General features: G+C 43.5%; 2 protein-coding genes and 1 long non-coding RNA gene across 3 annotated transcripts in view; 2 read left to right on the forward strand and 1 right to left on the reverse strand.

Moving 5' to 3' along the window:
* The window catches only part of LOC105822190 (chromosome unknown open reading frame, human C11orf53), a 28,145-nt gene extending 27,202 nt beyond the window's left edge, over nucleotides 1–943 (forward strand). Inside the window, exon 5 of the mRNA XM_012659134.1 lies at nucleotides 192–943. Within this exon, the coding sequence (XP_012514588.1) occupies nucleotides 192–593 (402 nt within the window). The 3' untranslated portion in view covers nucleotides 594–943. The remainder of the gene's footprint in view (nucleotides 1–191) is intronic.
* Nucleotides 944–9,444: 8,501 nt separating this feature from the next.
* On the reverse strand, nucleotides 9,445–11,041 carry LOC105822227. The gene is made up of 2 exons (XR_001138095.1): nucleotides 10,978–11,041; nucleotides 9,445–9,768 (listed from the first exon to the last, which is right to left on the reverse strand). It is a non-coding gene; the product is annotated as an uncharacterized LOC105822227 (long non-coding RNA).
* On the forward strand, nucleotides 9,459–19,750 carry COLCA2 (colorectal cancer associated 2). The gene is given in 8 exon segments (XM_012659171.1): nucleotides 9,459–9,690; nucleotides 9,777–9,959; nucleotides 9,962–10,136; nucleotides 10,292–10,296; nucleotides 11,566–11,660; nucleotides 15,630–15,684; nucleotides 17,463–17,686; nucleotides 19,076–19,750. Coding segments are annotated over 8 exon segments (1,116 nt in total). The 5' UTR covers nucleotides 9,459–9,683; the 3' UTR covers nucleotides 19,448–19,750.
* Nucleotides 19,751–20,442: the final 692 nt, after the last annotated feature.

The following is a 20,442-nucleotide window of genomic DNA, read 5'->3' on the forward strand; positions in this document are numbered from 1 at the left end:
ATAAATATAAGAAATCTAATCGTAGAGTAGGAAGGAACTAAAATTTTTCACTGCTGGTGCCTGATAGCTAGAGTTCAGACAGTAGAGGGAGGGCACAAAGGATGCTCTGGAAGCCACAATCCAGCACAACCCCACATATCATCAGAGTGTCACTTAATGAATAACCCCAGTAATCTTTCCTTTCTCCTCAGAGGGACTCATGGGAGCAGACGGTGCCCGACAGCCTCAGCCAGCCAGACCCCATGCCTGCCGACGCCCTGCAGACCTTGCCACCCAGCACGAGTTGCCTCTCCCAGCTTGAGTCTGGGAGCACCACCCAACACAGGGGCTCGAGCTGGGGGGCCTCCCTTGCAGGGGCTCAGTCCTACTCACTGCATGCAGTGGAGGATCTGCACCACACTCCGGGGTACCCCACTCCGCCTCCTTACCCCTTCACCCCTTTCATGACGGTATCAAACGACCTACCACCCAGGGTGGTGCCGCTCTCCCCAGATAAGGAGGCAGACACCTCTTCCCTTCATGACCCTTCACCTTGGACGAAAGAAGACGGGAGCTTTGCCTGGGGGTCATATGAATGCCGCAGAGCTTACTGATGGGGTGCACCAAAGGACTTCTGTGCCTTTCTTTAGGTTGTGTTCTGTATTCCACAGATTGTTTTAGGTGTGTCAGCTCATTCAGAACTGGATTTTCAGGATAAGCCATAATGCCACCTTTTGTTAATGGATCATGGCATTTATTTGTGATCCTCCCCACCATAACCCCACTGAAATAAAACACAATGTTAATTAAATATATCATGGACCATATTCTAATGAGACAGCCTTACAATGTGGTCTTTTTGGAACTTTAGTAACCCATTACATTTTGAATCGTCTGCTATATTTAAAGTACCATTTTTGGCACTGATTTTTTTCCTTAAATTACATTAAAAAGTTATGCAGATAATAAACCATACTGATTTTCCTGTCCAATTTTTCTTAGTTGTGAACTATGTGTATTCTTTAGTAAAAGAGAATGGATAGGATATAATACAGGTGTGGGCACATAAAACAAAACGTATTTTATACCACGTGACTTTAAAGAATGAAATGTTATATACATTTCTCTCATTACAATGACTGGCAAAAGCCCAGTAAAAAAAATGGCACCATCTATAAATAATTTATTGTCCATAAAATAGGATGAGATCAGGAGACTATGACTTCATAAATACATAGTTTTGACTCTGCCCTGAAGCCCAGGATGTCCCCAAATTAGTCCACAACAACAGAGGCCAAAAATTGATCTATGATAGCCTCAATTAAACAAGACATTATCTCTCTGATGGACTAAACCTATGGTTACTAAAGCGAATGAGTAAAATGGGCGTTCTGTAATCAAATAAGAATTCATGCATTTTAAAGAAAATACAGAAAGTAGAACTAAGCTGTTGGGAAGAAATAACAAACCACAGAACACCAAGAAACAAAAGGGCTTTGGAGAGGGACATATTGCCAGGTGTGAGCCAGTGGCATCACACATAGCATCTCCTGACTATTTGAATAAAGGCCTTGTTGGTGGCTTATTGGTCAGAAATGTACAGCTCTTACTACGTGTAAGAAACTGACATCTGAACCATTAATCTGTCTCATGTAAGTTTGATTGATGCGGGTTCCCTTGCCAATTAGCATAATTCCCACCAATCCATGTGCCTATCTATAGGCCAAACCCATCATAAATGCCTTGCACACACTTAGACTTTACACGTGCTTGCGTGAAGGCCCACAGCTTATACTTACACCCTTGCTCCTAGCTTCCTACCACCTTCCTTTTACTCCCTTCTCACATGTTTCTGGTCCCTCCTAACCCAATGCCTTTTTCCTCCATCTGCTGGAGGCCGAGGTTCTCATTGTCCACCTGGTTGCCCAAAGCCCCTCGATACAGTCTCCATCACGTCATCTGTCACACTTCCTATACTCTACCTCAGCTGGGTAGAAGTCCAGAAATTCAAATGAAGGTACTAATTCACACTTAGAAGTGAATAATTGATATTCCTTCATCTCTAGACCTTCAAGGGTATCTTTGGTTATGCAAACACACTCCTAATTAGTAGAGTGCCAGCAAGAATGCTTGGTGGTGAGCCCTCCTTTACCTCACCACTCAGCTTCCCTGGGGGAGTAGATCAAGAGTGAGCGTGTGTGGCCCTCAGTGGCTGGGGGCACTGCCCGGGCACCCTGCCCTGCTCCCTGGCTGGGCAGCCTGATCTTTACTTTGCTTAGCATTCACTCTTCCGTGAAAGGTGGCAATGTCCGCTGCAGAAGAGCGGAGATGTTCTTTCTTAAATCCAGTGTGACTTGGGACCTCAGTCCTGGGTCTCGGTATCATTGGCAGAGCCGTCTGTAATACTCACACCTGGACAGCAGGCCCCTGCATCAGAAAGAAGAGATTTGGTCCCCTTGATAGATTTAGAGGTCTTTGCAAGGGTCTCAGAGTCATTTTGCCATAAAATGGCATAAACTTGGTAATAATTGGTAATGATTATAGTCTTCTCCAAATGCTAACCATTTGTTACTAAGTAGCGACAGCGCAATAATGGTTGTGTAAATCTTAACTATGTACCCACATAACTTTAGCTTTTGTTTGAATATAACACCGAATATTAGGCATGCTCATATCTCTTCTGTGGCTATGATATTACCTACTCACATATTATGTTCATTTATCTCTTAACTACCTGAAGATGTCTTGGCCCTCAGATAAGGAGAACTCAGCAACCAGACCGTGGAACAGAGGGAAATACAGTGAGTGCAATGGTGTCTGCATTCTTCTTAAAGCATCCAATCCCATTCATAGTGTTTGACTACATTGATTATTTAAAAAAGAGACATCCACAGGCTCATACTGCACATAGTATCTATTTCTGTTATCTAGTCTAGAAGAGGTTGGGGAAGTAGGAGAGGTGCTAATAATTTCAGGTGGTAAATGATTTTTAAGAATTCTATTTAGCTTGACAATGTGTTTCTATATCACATATATTTTAATTTGACTTTATTATATTGTCTGGGAATACTTCATTAAAAGGTTAAATCAAGCTACAAAATTATGGCAGGGAAATTAATTCTATTTCCCTATCCTATTTCCCCTTCGAGTAGTCCCTATTTTCTACCACACGTAGGGACTAACCACACCTTTTCACAAGAATGCACTACACTGACACACCAAAAGAATGCACATTCTTCTCTCCCTCTCCTTCCTTCAGCTTACTATCCCCTGACTTACAACTTTTCTGAGAAAGCCAGAGAAAATTAAAGAACTTGGGTTCAAAACTCCAGCTCTTTCAGGTCCTGCCAGGACGCAGGATATATTTAAGATTTAAAGTAAGCAGAGACGGTGATGTCAAGTTCAAGCTACTAAAGAAAGATGACTACATGATAATGTCAAAAAGAAGTTCAAAGCAAAATTTGCCCATGCAAAAGCTGCACTATAGACAATTGTCCCGTGAATCACTGTAAACAGCCATAGAACGTACTTGAAAAGTGTTTGTTTCTCTTACAATGTTATATAAATCCCAAAGAATGAGAGAAGAAAATCACATCTTTACCTCATTTATTTAATAAATGCTTTTAAATGATCATTACCACTTGCTGTAGCTCAGTTAATAACATAATATGATGGTACTATTGTGGTAGGAAAAAAAGACTGAAGTACTCTAAAGAAATTCCACAAAGGGAAAAGGATTACTAACCCCGATAGCAAAATATATATTCATATACATACTTGTATACGTACATATACACACATATACATATATAAGTGGTACAGTATCTTTGTGATCCATTTTTCAAAATGTAAATCTACATAATACAGACATAAGGAATAAAACATCAAAGTACCAAAACAGCAATTGATGTCGTAGGTTTAAGTTAGATTACATTACAGTTATTCTACCAACCACACACCAAAACTATACTCTTCACTTTAGGTTCTATCATTCGGTTCTGTCTAAAGTACCCTCTCTATTCAAAACAATATTACACTGTTCATCTTACACACCACATTCAATAACCATTGACTCTAGAGAGGTTAAGTGCAAAATCATACACTCTAGAGCAAGAGTGATGTTCTAACTACAGAGACTCAAGGGGAGGATTCATGAATGTCTCGCCTCTCTGTCCCCAGCACCTGGCTCAGGGCCCAGCACGTCGTAAGTGTTCAGTAAATCTTTGTTAGACTGAACTAAAACTATACCATAAAGATGAATAACTACTTAGTCCCTGATTCTGGGGATGACAGCTCTCTAAATCAGTATTTCAGAAAATTCTCACCATGTTTAGTATTTAACATTAGCCATTATGTCTGCATATTCAGATAGATGGATGTTGGGCTTTAGTGGTAATACATGTAGGATGGTTTGGTATTATTTAATGTCTTTAAAAAATAAAATTACTGACCCATAGAAAAATGTTGGTATCTTCATTTAGTATCTACGTGGACTATAATATATTGCTAAGAAGTCTTACAAATAAAAGTTATTCAGTGTTTGATATTATCTCCAGTGTGATTAAAACAAGTATGATAAATAAATAAGGAACTAGAGTCCCTAAAGATCAAGCCAAATAAATAATAAGCCTTCTATAGCTATTTGCCAATGATGATACCCTGTTACATTTGACATTTGATACAGAAGTATCCTCTAATCAGAACCTCTGATAAATTAGACATCTGGGTTTGCAATATGCAATGTCATCGTCAGTACATTATAAGAAAAAAGAACAATAAAAAATGTTACGAGTTCCAAGAGGAAAACAATGGGGACTAAATAAATACTATCTAGAAATTAGCTCTTTTGCATTAGGAAAATTGATAGATGTCCCTATTAAACTTCTCCCTAACCAAATATCTAGAGTGGAATAATCCAAATGTTTTAATTCTTAATAAATTAATTTAGTCATAAATGCAATATCACTCAACTGTATTATTTCTTAACCTTGGTGATATACTCACAGGTTTTCATCCCAGTTTTCTTCATATGTTTTTGTATGTCTTAATATTGCATAATAAAAATATTTTAAATAATAAAAGGGAAAAACTTTGCAAGCAGTGAATGATGGTGCTTTTCTTATTTAAATGATGAATTATCAAATGCTTGCTTCCCATGGAAACCTCTTAAGGAAATGTTAAAACTTTGAACATGTCTTATGGGAAGAGGTCGACTTAACACAATTCATTAGATAACCTTCCTATAATAGTCTTCCTGGTCATCTCATATGGACCAAATGTTCACTCTAGGGCCCAAAAAGTACTTGTTTCCTCCATGTATTCAAGTTTTTGGAACTTGATATTTCCCACAAGGTTTGGTAACAGTGTTGTAAAGTCAAGGCGACAAAAGAACTTTGCATTAATAAAGAGAATTTAGAGCTGTAGTCAAATTTGGAGGGAATAATCTACCCTTCTTCCTTATACTGAAAGTCTTTTAATGTGCATGTGTCTAAGTTTAATAAAATCTCCTATTTAGGTGAGAAAATATAATACTCTGCAGTGTCATGTGCATATAAAATGCTGCCAAAAGTTTTCAGTTAAAATATTCAGTTTAAAACTTCAGAAAGAAATCTACTCTATTCCTATCATTCTGGATATCAACTGACTTTAAGAAGGCCAATGACAAACTAAAAGTTTTCTGGCTCAGTGGCAGGGGAAACCAGAGCTCTGAAAAACTGTGCTGTGAGAAGAAACTAGAGAAGCTGGATGGTGAGGCTCACAGAGAGAAGGCTTGGGGTGAAGGTGGGGTGGGCATAATACCTCCTCCAGGCTTAGCACTGGACCTGGTCAGAGTAGATAACCAGTATATGATTTATTGAATGAATAGAGAAATGAATAAACCAATGAATGAACTAAAAAAACCCATAATAGAAAAACAGCAGTATAGAAGTGGGAGAACAGAGCAGTTGATAGCAGAAACCAAGGTTTATGTATCTTTGTATTCCTGGTGCTTGATACCGAGCCTGGTACACAGTTGGTGTCCAATTAATACCTAATTGGATTATGGCTCAATCATTGACAATTATATTTAAAGCCATCCAAGAGTGGAACAGGCTGCCTTACAAATAGTGAGCTCCATTTCCTCTACACAGATTCTACTATGGGCCAGGGTCTCAGCCAAGCAATGGAGCCAGAGGCTGGACAACCACCAGCAGAGATGTTGGAAAAAGACCCTAAGTCCCTCTCAGCATTTCAAAGATCCCTTCCCACACCCAAATGTCAAGTTCCTGTGTTATATTTTCAAGCAATTGAGCCTGTTGAAACCCCACGTTTGTTTCAGTCTTTTATTAAAACCCCAATGAGATTATCAGGACTTCGGGGCAGACAGCCGAGAGGTGGCAATGCCCCCAAGAAGAGGGAGGAGTTCCCAGTCTGAGAAGCATGCATTGTAATCAGCATAATTAACAGCTCACCCTCACTTCTAGCCAGCCTCTCTCTTCTTCAGGGCTCTAGTGATTCCAGTCTTTACAGGATACTCTTAGTCTCTTCACACGTACTAATGGTAAAACATCACCCCCAAATACTTCTGCTCGCACAACACTGAAAAGTGTTTGCATGTCTTACGGACAGTATTTTTCCAATGCTACTCACTACTCATTAGTGGGTCATTAAATCAACTTAGTGGTTCCCAACCAACATCTATTTTGCACAAACAGAATCAAATTGAAAAGATGGAATAGAACAGAAAATATCAGAGTGCCTAACATACACAAGTGTACATTGTTGCGTAATGTTTATTTTATAAATATATTTTTACTTATATACAAGAACACGTAAAATGAATTTCTTATTGTAGGTTGAAGTCCAAAAAGTTTGAAAGCTTCCATTATAAAAGATTAGGAAGACAACATTGATAGTTAAGAGCAGGGGCTTTGGAGTTAGACTTCAAAGTTTGAATCCCAATTCTGCCATTCATGTGCTCAGTAATTCTGGCACGCTGCTTATCCTCTGGGCCTGTTTCCTCATCTGTGAAATGGGGATGCTATACAATACAGCACCTGACATCCAATAAATAATAAAGGACAATTTAAATATTCTTTTATTCTTTTGGAATACCCAATTTTATGGGGTCTCAGGGTAGACATGGTTGCTCCTGGCAACATGCAAATCTGTAAGGAGAGTCACGGGACCCGTTTAGAAAGGATTCTCCCTTACCTCTACAAGCATGGCACTTGGCTCTTAAATACCTGTGCTGGGGGTTTGTCATTATAAAAACAACAGGAAACAAAACTCCTTAATGTTGGGCTAAAAACCAGGGCTTCTCTCTCAAAACAGGGCTCAGGCCTGGGGAAATTTAGTGTTCTGAAGTTGCTAGCCAGCAACAGTACTAGGGTATCCATCCCAGCAACAAGGGCCAACACAGAAGCCCCCAGACTGCTGCCATAATTCAGGCACAGGCTGCTGGAGAAAGGGACAAATAGATCGTTGCTGTTCCTTACAGAGCTCAAGACTTCCAAGGGGGAGCTCCCCTCTCACCCACCTTGCCCGCCTTCTCCACAGGGTAGCCAACCATCAGCATCAACTTCAGTGATGCTGCCAAGGAAACTGAATGGCCTCCTGCCATCCCCATGTGAAAGGAGAGGTCAGGAAGGAGAAGAAAGAATGAGACAGCACCCCAGAAGAGGGGAAAATGGAGACACTCAGGGAACCAGGGAGAAAAACAGCAACGCAGACAAGAAAGGGATGAAAGCAGTGATAGGAAGAGAGACAGAGAAAATGAAACATGAAAAAAAAAATACACAAAAAGGCCCAAAGGACAAAGAGGAAGGTTTTAAAAAGCAAACCAAAAAATAAGAATAAAACAAAAAGGAGGAGGGCAGAAGAGAAAAGAAGTAATGTTAGAAGCTATGAGGACAAGAGGACATCCCTGACTGCAAGCTGCTTTGTTCACTGTTCCTGCACAAGTGGCTGTGCCCAGGTACAGCAGAGAAGGGGACACAAGGTGGGGAACAGAAGCTTTCTCAACTCCCACAGTCCTTCTCCTCCTCAGCCCTGATCCTTAGACCTGTCTTCCATCAGGGAAACCCCAGGATCAGGGGCCTTTGGAGAAACAGGCTCTAGCAGCTGATAGATTCCAGCTGGGATAGGGACAAACACACCCCATCCTTCCTTCCACTGCCAGGTCACCTCAGGTGTCCTCATCCCTGATCCTCTCCTGCAGAGATGCGGCTTCAGCTGCCAAGCAATTCCTACCCATCAGTTTTGTCATTCTCAGAGATGCCCTTTCTCTCTGGGCTCTGTATGTCCCACCCTGCATCCGACACATCTGAGGGCATTAAGATCTTTTTCTGGAGGCCCCTGAGGCCTAACTGCACTTTTTGCATTTCAGAGAACTCAGGGAACAAAGAGCAGAGGGCCATAACCATCACCTTGTCTCGTATCCTGGGAATATCTTGGTTATTTGCAAAGGGAGCCCCACCCTGCCCTCTGTCTTCTGGTGCAGGGGCTACAAGAGGATTTGGCCTAGCACTGTCTCTCTTTCTTGACCGCTCCTGTCTCCTCCATCCTCCACACAGAAGGGGCAGAGCAAGCTCTTGGAGAAGATGACCCAGCACAGTCCCAAGGCACTGGTGAGGGGCTCAGGCCTGGACCAACGGGGCTGCCTGACCTCAAATCCCTTCTACCTCTCACCCCAAAGTGAGAAGATTTGAACCCAAATCCACATCCTTTCAGCTAAAATGAGCAGGAGCCACCTTGTCAATGTTTCCTAACATGTGCTCCTACAGCAAAAAGGCAGGGTAACGCTAGAGGGAGAAAAGAGAAGAAAAGGGAACTTCTCAGTGCAGTGATGAAACAGTGTCAGAAAATCTCCAGAGGGCAAAGCCCGTGGGTATCCCAGCTCCATGGGGAGGAGCAAAGGGTCTCCACCGGCAGGAGTTCTGTGCGAAACCCCTGTGTGTGGGGCCCAGGACGAGAGTGGGATGAAAAGGGAAGGGAAACCTGCTATGGGCCAGGCAGGGCCAGAAGGAGACAGGCACAGAGCTAAGGCCTCTACTGGGCCTCTGACCTGCAGTCTGGGCCCAGAGTCACTGCTTGTTGTGCCACACCCACCGGCTGCCATGTTCACTCCCCAAAACCTGAGATTTCCCCTTAAAATGGAGATTGGGAATGTGGGAATCAGTGTGGCCAGCTAGCCTGGCTCAGGGGGTCCTGGGGGGGCAGCCTACATCCCTCATGGCTCCCGAGCTGCCCTTGAGGCTGAAACACAGAGCATCTTTGAGGACACCTGCTCTGTCTGTGGGAAGGAGGACAAAATGCTCAAAATACAGTAAAAGCAGGGGCCAGCACCCACAGGGGTCTCACTCCCTGTTTCTCTGGACTCTCTGTGGGGTGCTTGTGTGCAGGATTTCTGCAGAAGATAGTCCATTTTGTTAAGCCTTTGAATATTCAAATTGAAAGTATCGCGCAATCATTGATTGTCAAATCATGGGTTTCTAGAGGTTTTAAATACTTGGCATGAGGGGGAAAAAACTCAAACCTATACCCGAAGGTATAAAACATTAATTCTGTTTGTCTCCTGCTCCAGGGACCTGGGTGCAGCCGGATGCTTTGTGAAACTTTAAAAATGTTGCATCTCTGCTTCTCTCCTGGCACAGGAGCCCTCCCAGGCGCCGAGTCCCTGCAGCTGCAGCATCCAGCCACCGACCCAGCTCCTGCTGACCACGATGTCGGGTAACTCAGCTGCTTCTCCAGGGGTCGGGTCCCGGGAGCCAGGGGCATTTCAATCCGGGTGTATTTCCACAGCTTTTCCTGCATAGAACACAGAGGCACAAAGTCAGGGCATGCGAGTAAGGGCCGGGGACCCGGAGAGGGCGCAGGCCACGCCGTGGCCGCTCCTACTCGGCACCTGCTCCCGAGGGCAGAGGTCCAGTGGCCGAGTCGGCCGCTCCGGACGTCCGCGTACCCCAGGCCCCCGCCCGCCCTCCCACTTTTCCCTTTGTGTCCCTGCACTTCTCGGCGCGGACCCTGCGCGACCAGAAGCGGCGGCGGGGGGAGCTAGAGGCTCACCGTGAGCTCGGGACGCCAGCAGAGAGCGCCGGCCCCACAGAGCTGGGCAGTGGCGGTCCGTGTATGGACCCCCGAGGCGCGCCCGCTACCCGCGGAGCCCCGAAGTGGGGGCTTGGGGGACGACTGGAGCGCGGAGAGGGCGCGGGGCGTGTGCGCCTGCGGGCGGGACATGGGATTCCCCTGGTCTAGGCGAGAGATAGCGCACCCCCCCTTCCAGGGGAGACCCTATCCCAGGAGCTAGCCTTGGGGGGTCCCTGCTGTCCAGCTGCGGTCCCCGCAGTGACCAGGCGAGGCGCTGGCGCTGTCACAGGCGCCCAAGACGAACGCGCGGCCGCCCCCAGCCTCCGCGCCCGGCTCCTCCCCGCGCGATTCCCGGGCGCTCTCTCCAGGGTCGAGGTCAGGGCCGGAGCCGTACTGGGCTCCGATGCCACCCCCACCTCGAAAGCTCACTGGGCCCGGCTCGGCCTAACTGCCGGTCCGACCTACTCACTGCGGCTCTTCGGGGCCCGGGGCCGAAGCTACCCCCGCTCCCGGCGCGCAGGGATCCCTCCCGCGGACCCCTCCGGCGCGCGCCGGGGGCCCCCCACTAGCCGGGGCAGTGCGGCCCGGCCCCGCCAGCCCGGGGCGGCCCCTTCCCAAGGGCCGCGTCCCAGCGGAGCGCGCGGTAGTCGGGAGCCCGGGACCGCTTTCCCCGGAGCTCGCGCTGCGCCGCCGAGAAACGCCTGCACCAGAAAGGAAGGAGGAGGGGAGAGAGGGGAAGAAGGGGAGAGCAGGAGCGGGGGCAAGGGAGGGAGGAGGGAAAGATGGAGCGCGGGAAAGGCGGAGAAAAGGGGCGAGGGAGAGATGGCAGAAGGAAAGACAGAGGGAGGGAGTTTCTCGGGCCTGGCCCCTTTGCTAAGGTCAGTCTGACAGGTCCCTCACTGGCCCAGGACAGAGCTGGCCAAACCCCGCCGTTTGCCCCAGGCTGGCTTCCAGACCAAGGACATGTAGAGGTCGGAGCCTCCACAGAAGCCACGCCTGGAGTGGTGGACAAGGAAGGGACTCGCACTTCCACACCAGCGGGAACATCGCGGTGGGGTGGGCTAGGTCATCTGCTCTAGATTGGAGAGAGCTCCCCTGCTCCAGCCCCTGGTGGCTCCCCAGGTCCAAAATACCCTCTCCCAGACCAGCAGGCTGGGCCCAGAACCCCAGGTTCCCTCAACTTGGTTAGCCAAGGTGGTGAGTTCCCCTGCACTGACCTCCACATTCCTGAGCAAAACACCTGTGTGCTATTGGCGTAGGACCCGGGCCCAGCCAGGAGTGGATGGTGCCACATATTTCCATAGGTTCTGTTCCCACTGGGGTCCTGAAACTTGGTCAGCCTCTCTTCATCCTTTCGCGTTTGAGAAATTGGGATTTTTACTGTCTTTAAGCATTCTATTTGAGTTGTCCAACCTAGAAACTTGGCTTCAGGTGACATAGCCTATAAAGGGGCCCCTGAGTCCATCGCCTGACACCCAAACCTTGGATTTGACCACTGACTCAGTTGCCTTTCCCCAGAAAAACCAAAGGTATATCAAGGTGTCCGCGTGAAGATCACAGTGAAGGAGCTGTTGCAGCAAAGAAGGGCACACCAGGCAGCCTCGGGGGGAACCGTAAGCATACCCTTCAGCCCCTCCCCAGCCCCGGTCAGGCCTCATCAGTCCTGTGTCTGTGGAAGTGTAGAGGCCACCCGAGGGCCCACCCACTCACCATCCCCAAACCTGGCCTTCCTCGGCTGTTCTTATAACTTCTGTGCCCAGTTTCATCTCAGTGCACCAGGGGAAACCACAGAGGACAGCTAAGGCACGCTGTGGGGCTCAGGATTTGGGGGAGCCCATCCCCCATGATCAAAGTTAAGTATAAAAGGTTTGTTGGTCCTCTGCAGGGAGAGGAGTAGCCAGCAGGTAAGTGGGTGGTTATTGTGTTACGAAGACAGTGTATGTGCAATCCTCACACACCCGTAGAAAATCTCCCCCAGAAATTCACCTCCTCATTCTTCTGGAACTCAGCCTCTGAGATCACTTATCTGTAAGTCACCAGTCACTGAAATTCCGCAGCAGAAAAAGGCCATGTCTCTGCAGAAGAGACAGCTTGGAATATAGAACCACTTTCTTAAGATGTAACAAAGCTTTAAGTAGTTCCAGGTATTTACAGAATCGAACTGGGCAGGCATAAGGGTTCCCTGATACTTTATACACCTTCCTAAAGCAGATGAGACTGCCAAGGGCACTCAGGAGGTGGCAGTAGCAGAAGAACCAAATAAACCAGGTAGGGTTGTCCCCCATGAGAGGGCAGCTTATCCCTGAAAGCTCTTGATGGTACAGTTGCTTGGGGATTGGTTTGGGTATGAATGTAGGATCTGACCGCTGGGGCTTGTTAGGATAGGTCCTATGTTAGGATAGGTCCTTCTCCCCACATCTCCCCTACAACAGTTTCTGTGCCTGGTGCTGTTTGTGTGACTTGTACAACTTCACGAGATGGGAGGAGGCAAAAGATGTAGGGGTGGTGAACACAAGTTCCAGAACCAGATGGGCTGGGTTCACATCTCAGCTGCTCCATGGTGTGTATCCTCAAGCAAATTATTCCATCTCTCTTGCCCATTTCCTCATCTTTAAATTGGGGAGAATAGGATTTTGTGAGGGTTAATTGAGCTATTGCATATAAAGCTCTTAGAAGAATGCTTTCCACATAGTGCACGCTCAATAAATGTCAACCTTCATTATTTATTATTTGGGAAAAGCAATTAAAATAAAATTCCAACCAAGGAGCAAGAGCCAGCTATTTAGTAATATTCATTCACACCCTCACCCTTTGCTCAGAGTTTAGAGTTAGGTGTGAGCTTGCTGTGATTTGGCATATACAGCGGGAGAAGTTAGTAACTCCATGTGCAGAATTGCAGGTAACACAGTAAAACTTTCTTACATTTGTAGAAGGCTTTACAGTGGTTCTTCTTTTAAAGCACTTTTGTACACTTGTTATTTCACTTAGTTCTCATTACCAGCAAAGATAAGTAGATCAGGAATCTGTATACCTCTATTAAAGCTAAAATTCAAAGTCTTGTAGTTGCTAATGGTAAAGCTAAAAGTAGGACCAGGGTCTTCTTATTCTAACTATAAAAGCCCTTGCCCCCTATTGGCTCCCAAAATTCATCTTTGTACAGATCCGACCATACTAAACAGGAATCTGGTACTTCAACCCCTTCAGCTGGGAGATTGTTATATAATTAATAAAACCACGTACAAGGGAACTAGAAAACGCTTCTGGAGAAAAAAAAAATCTTTAAGATGTTCATACCAAATCATAATCTTTCATTAAGGAGCTTTGGTCCTTGGTGGACTTCTGCTTCAACTGCACCTGGAGAAGTTGCATTTGGGCATGGCGATTCTATTGCTGTTGGGCCCTTACAGATTGGTCTGGCCACTGTTCCCTTGTTAGCTAACTATATCAGCTAAAGCAAGGGTAAAGGATTTCACTTGTGTATCTAACTAGTTTCTGTTCCCTAGAGCAGTTTGACTTATCTACATTTTTCTGAATTCCCTCCTAAGAAATAAAGCAAGACTTCTGAACCAATGCCTTATAGGTATAGGCAGAGTAAAGCCTTATAGGTACAGGCAGAGTAAAGCCTGCACTGCTGTGCTTCCTGGAAGATTGTATCGGCCTATGCCCTTTCAGGCACATAGGAGCAACACCCATATAATTTAATTCTAGGAGCAAGATATAAAGTCCCTCACTAGAAGCCATCAGAAGGATCTGGGATTCTAGGAAAGCTGTGACAATATACTCAGTAGGCAAGGGTGGCAAATACCAAGGGATAATTTATGCCTGCTCCTTAGTATAGACCTTTCTCATTTAAAAGAGATGATCTGCAGTTTGTTCAGTGGTTGAAAGATGCCTCTGGGAAACTTCAAGCCAAAGATACAGTTAATTGTATCAAATATTACAAAGCAGGAAGAAATTCTTAATTTGTTATAAAGTCAGGGTAGTATCCACAATTTGAAATTTGAAGAAGGCAATCATGAGTGGAAGTTATAGACTGAGACAAATATCCAGGTTTCAAGCAGTGCCAGAAGAAACTGTGTACATGCCAGATTGGAAAATTTGGTTTAAAAAAACTTATTTCAGCCAGATCAATTTGCAAGCACACAGAAATACACACACACACACACACACACACACACACACATACACATTTGTTTTGGCTTTAGGGTAAAGGGAAACTTGAGTTAGTACTTATCAAAAGATATAATTTACCTTTTTTTAAACCATTAATTTTTTTTTAAATAACCTTGATGTGTTTTTATAAATTGTAGATGGTGAATTTTTGTGCTGTTGGCAATCTAAGAGAGAGGTGCCTTCCTTTGTATTTTTGGAGCAAAGTAGAAAGTGAACCCGTGACTAGAAAGATAATATCAAGTAGGATATTGTAAACATACCTCGGGGAGATAACATGGGAGGCAGAAAAACAGGCCAGTCAGGGGAGGAATGGGGTTAATGAGAACTCTACAATGAGGCAGATTTTTTAAAACCCACTCCTTCCAAGTCCTTGAGCACAAGCTGCAGCCAAATATTTGCATAAAGAGCTGGTGAAGGATTCCAGCTTCCTGGTTCATGACATTACAGCATGGATCATTTTCAAAATTTACACCGCCTCCTGTTTCAGCAGTGGCTGGTTGTACAGCTCTCCCAGTGGCTCAGTGTGCGGGAGTGAGTATCCCCTGAAACCCAAGAGAGGTGTGGTGAGCTCGGCTTCCCAGCACAGAATCACAGAGCAACGCTGGTCCCTTTAAACTTTAAAGCCACCACCTGAAATTAAAGTTTAAGAAAAAATTCTAAATTATTCACTTAGTATAATTATCAGTTCTACTGGAAAATGCAGGTTGCTTTACTTTAAACAGTTAAAAGGAGCAGTCTCATAAACTGTTAAGTATTTAAAGACAGTAGTGAGAAAAGCAACTTTTATAGAAAATAGTAAAAAACGTACAAAGAATTGAAATATTTCTTGACCATTAATTACCAACTACGGCTTTAAGAAAATATTTTCTATTTTATTATTTCATATATAGTAAGAAGATGTGAATATTTTTAGCTGCTCAGGATTAACAAAGTTAGGAATTGTGTTCTTTGGGGTAAATAAATTTCTAAGGCTTAGTAGCCAGATGGTATATGAAAATTTTGAGAAAATAATTGACTAAGTGATAGTTGGGATTAAATAAAACGTTAGTCCTTAATAATTTTAAATTAAATAGTTTAATAGAAAGGCTCTTCAGTGAGTTTTCTCAAAGTGTTACATATCTGTAACATAAAAATTATTTACATTAATTTTTATCAAAGTTAATAACCTTTAAAATTTAAGTGGGAGAATCTGATATTAGGGAAAAAAAATTCCCAAGCAAGCAAACATAAAAATTGAATCTAAATAAAATGCAACATTGGTTGTATTTAATGAAGGCAATTTTTTGAGAAGAGGGAATCTGGCTTACCTTATAGCAGAAAGACACACAGTTCCCGTCAGAATCTCTTAGCTTTCCCTTTACAGATCTTTCATTTCACGTTGCTTCATGGTGATATTCTTGATTTGACAGCTGTCCGGGGGCAGCAGTTTCCACCTTTCAGACCCAGTTGCACCATCTTCTGCAGGTCAGTACAGCCAGCATTACAATTCCCTCGAAAACTCTTTCAAAAGTCCATCTCGAGAGACTTCCAGTGCTTGATTCAGGGGTTAAGATAGGCACCACCATTTAATTGGAATCCAACCAATCAGAAGGTGAAAAAGGCATAGTCACTCCAGATGCAAGCCCAGCAAGGAAACAAGTGCAAATTTTTGTCCTCATTTCTGAACTCTCTATTCTCTGTTGTTTATTTTGTCCCAAGAATTTGTTCTTCACATTTATTCTGGGTCCCCATCTCCAAGTAACTAAACTTAACTAAAAAATCAGTATTGTTCACAGAACCTTATCTTTTTTTAGTGTACTATTCGATGGAATACAAGAACATGCTGAGGCACTAGAAAAATGCCTTTGCTCTGTTCCTTTAGCTTCCAGCCGACAGGGGCTTCCCTCCCCTTCCCTTTCTCTTCCCAGAGAGTAGTTCAAACAAGTGTAAGTTTTCTCAGTCCAATACGAATAACTCTATTACGTAAACACTCCTACCTATGCTACTCAACAGCTAAGAGTTTAAGGAGGCTGTACATAAGGAAACCTCTGCTTGTGGTAGCTCTCCACCGAATGTGTCACTTTAGCTTAACCTTAAAGGAACTTGAGACTTCAAAAAAAAAAATCCAGTGTCCTGTAGTATTAATACTTTCGATGGGCACACTCTAAACCTCTCTTCTTTGAGCATTTAAGAATAATTATCACGGCCGCGCGCGGTGGCTCACGCCTGTAATCCTAGCTCTCTGGGAGGCTGAGGCGGGCGGATTGTTTGAGCTCAGGAGTTCAAAACCAGCCTGAGCAAGAGCGAGACCCTGTCTCTACTAAAAATAGAAAGAAATCAATTGGACAACTAAAAATATATAGAAAAAATTAGCCAGGCATGGTGATGCATGCCTGTAGTCCCAGCTACTCGGGAGGCTGAGGCAGGAGGATCACTTGAGCCCAGGAGTTTGAGGTTGCTGTGAGCGAGGATGACGCCACGGCACTCTAGCCCGGGCAACACAGTGAGACTCTGTCTCAAAAAAAAAGAAAAAAAAAAGAATAATTATCATGAATTGGGCCTAGTAATACACTCAAATGGAAAAGGAGTAATGTTTTCCAAATTATTCTTATTTGGTATATTTAACAACTTATTTTAACGACATTATTATATTTACATGTTCACTAAGAAAACATTTTCGCTTATTCAGAACAAATAGTGCTGATTAGTACCCTATGTTTCCGGTTTCCATGTTTATCATTTGCATTGCCATTTAGATCACTTTTCAAAACTCTCTCTCTCTCTCAAAATTTAAGTTACTGAGTAAGTTTGAAAAGTTTAGGAAAGCAATCACCCTAAATCAAAAAAATTATCTCCTATAGCATCAAGAGTTTTCTTAAAGCCTCAAACAACTCTATCAGCTGCTTCTGGGAGGTTTACTTAAACTGCTGCTAGGAGCTAGATGTCGATGTGTTTATAGTCCAGGAAAGTGGAGGCTTGAGCCATTACTTAACTGTGACACTTGGGCACAGGTTGGGTCACCATTCTTTTATTTTTGCCCTAGCCACATTTATAGCCGATTTCCACATTATTAACCGGACGCATTCCCCTGGGACTTGAATTAGCTAAGGCAACTAAAAAATCCAAATTGCCTTCCTATTTACTTTTCTGGAACATCTCAAGCCCCCTTTTCCCCTAGGTATAGTAATTATTCAGAAGCTAGAACTCCAAATCCCTAAGTGCAATTTTTATGCAAAAATATGTCTTTTTCCTTTCTCCTCTAGGACTGTATTTTGAGCCTGAACCGATTTCTTCTACGCCCAATTATTTTCATCCCCGAGAATTTTCCAGCTGTGTTTCTTGTGAAGAAAACCCAAGCTGCCTTGACCAGATCTTTGATTCTTACCTTCAGTCAGAGACGCACCCGGAGCTCAATTCCACGCAAAGTGCCCCACACTATTTCCCAGACGGCTTCCAGGCTGCCCCTTTCTGCTTTAATGAGAGCCTGGTAATTTATCTCAGTTCTTTATATAACCTGATTGTCGCAAAATACGGGGTAGTAACGCTTTGTTGGTGAGTTTGCATCATCTCGTGAGAAATCATACAAACACTGGTAAGGAGGAAATCATCTGAGAAAACAAGTAGAGAACCATTTAAAAGTCAACATGTGGAGGTAGCCACACATTGCAGGGCATAAGCCTTAGAATACACACATAATTTTTATTTCCCAAGTAGGCCCCTCCCAAGTAAGTTGGTGTGTGGCAATAAAAAGAGGTTCCAGGCAATATTCATTTAATGTTTTTTAAACTGTGAAGTTAAGACACCTGCTAATTGCAAGTCACTGGTTTAAATAATGGCCCTTGGATTTTTGAGTTCTTGCAAATGGAATTAAGGCTGTGTGTACACAATACCAAACTTCATTTTGATAGAGGGGTTTTTGTTTTGTTTTGTCACTGAACTGGCTCTACGAACCGGTTGTTTTGATCTGCTATAGGCACAAGAACTCAGCTGGGTCTGAGATGGTTAGTAAAAATGAAGCCCTTATCTTTGAAAGAATTTGGATTGTCTGCTCTTGATGGATCTCAAATGTCCAAAAATGTGTTATCCTTTAAACTGAAGTAAGGTTTCTATTAGTAGATCCTAGTTATTTTAGATGTCTTTTAGAGACTCACCATTTTTTTAAACCTTAAGATGTAAAATTGTTTTAAGAATTTTTGGGGGGGATTGTCAAAAGCCTGGGTAGGCTTCAGACTAAATTTTACAGGGGATAGAGAATTAACTCTGCAGAATACGCATGTCATCATGGGGAAAATACTGGGCCACAATGACCCAGTTCCCTTCCAGCCTCCAAGTGAGGCTTTCTCGGTAACCACTGTAGACTTGCTTAAGAGAAAGCAGATGGTACCTTCCCCCCAGAGAACTTAAGTGGCAGGAAGGATTGTTACTTGTCTTGGAGTAGCCAGACACTGGGTCCTTAAGGATCCAAAGTCTACCTTTGCATGATCACCTGGTTCTCTGTGGTGAGCGTGTGGAGAAATAGCCAAGGTGCCACCTGCAGCTGATATTGTGGCGCACAGCAGGATTTGCTGCGCAGGTGACTTGAAGCACAATGAGATTTTGTGGTTTAAGAACAAAGCATCCTCTAAAGTATGGTTATAACAAAGGAAGCCAGTGAAGCAAGGCAATTTATTGTTGGGAAAGAAATAGGTAAACATAGAATATGGTGTCATGAAATCATACAGTCAGCAAATAAAATTGCTTCTGCAGACTTGGGTTGGGTGTTGCTTTGTTTTTACTCCTGATTTTCTTAGTCTGTGCTAATAAATCCACACTGTTCACTTCTTTTGATCCTGTCTAAGTTATCAAGCTCTTTGTTCCTTGGTTTTTGTTTCTCTAGACCCCAGGATCACCTTCAGATTCCTCCACTCTCTCTGGCTCCTTAGACTACAGTTACTCACCAGCTCAGCAGCCTTCATATGCTCCGGAGAATTACACTTCTCCCCCTTCTCTGGACACCAGACACTGTGGCTACCCCTCAGAAGACTACTTCTCCCATCACTTGCCCTCGCACACCCAGTACAACTGCTTCTCCTCGGCCACCGCCTCCGTCTGCTACTGCGCCTCCTGCGAGGCAGAGCACTTGGATGCTCTCCGAGCGTCAGAGTACTTTTCCTATCCCAGTACAGACTGTGTGGAACTTGCCCCCTCAACAGCAGCCGCCAGTGATTTCTATAAGAGGGAAACAAACTGTGACATCTGCTATAGTTAATAGAAATTACACTCATTTGGAACATGGCATGGGTATATCTGTTTTTCTACCACATCTAGATGACACTTCGAAATATACAACTCATTAACAAATATCACAAGCACCGTTTACATGTCACCATTTGCAATTTTCTGATGCTCACTTAGGCATAAATATGAAGTCCTCAAACCTGGTCACAGTGTCACTCCTACTTTGTATGCTCACAGTTAAAATTTTTATAGGGAACTTTCAATTGTTTTACTTTTCTGTGTAACGAACAAATTCTGTCTTTTTTTTTTTTACTAATAAATAATTTTGTATTACAAAATGTTGGGTTATTTTTTTAATTTCCAATGGTAGTTTCTAATTGATTGAATATTATCAATTAATTCTGGAAATTACTAATTCATCTTCAGTGTTCTAATCTGATTGATTCATGAATTTAAAATTATTTTGATTTGCAATGTGGTGAGATGCCTTAGTGCCCTTGGGGTGGAGGGTAGACACAGCTGTGATGGTGAAAAGGAAAAATCTGCCTGAGCTCTAAATGAGAGTGTACATCTTGCAGCAATATGAGAAGAAGACAGTCATAATTCATTAGCTTCTCATATATAACACTAGTCAATTAAACGTTAATATGACCAAAAAGCACATCTTACCTACAGCAACATTAACTTGTAGGCAATTCTTTTTATTTTCTAAAGGATTTCTTTGTAAACTTTTTAAGCATATACTTGATCTTCTCTCCCTTGAGATCTGCCATACCATTGAGGCAGGCCAATTTAGAAGTCATTGTTACCATAGATTTCTGAATTTCTGTTGTACGTCCTTAAATATACATCACTTGTGATTACTAATTGATTTATACAACCAACCATGTTGTTTACAACTGGACTTCAGAGTTTACTTCCTCTGATTAATCTATTTGAAGAAGCCCAGCTGCCTTTCAAGGTAAAGAGTTATTTAATCTGCCTATGCAAGACTATACTGTCAAATCCTGTTCTCTGAGGGCATTA

Source organism: Propithecus coquereli, unplaced genomic scaffold, assembly GCF_000956105.1.
Source record: "Propithecus coquereli isolate 6110/MARCELLA unplaced genomic scaffold, Pcoq_1.0 Scaffold6, whole genome shotgun sequence".
NCBI classification, from domain to species: Eukaryota; Metazoa; Chordata; class Mammalia; order Primates; family Indriidae; genus Propithecus; species Propithecus coquereli.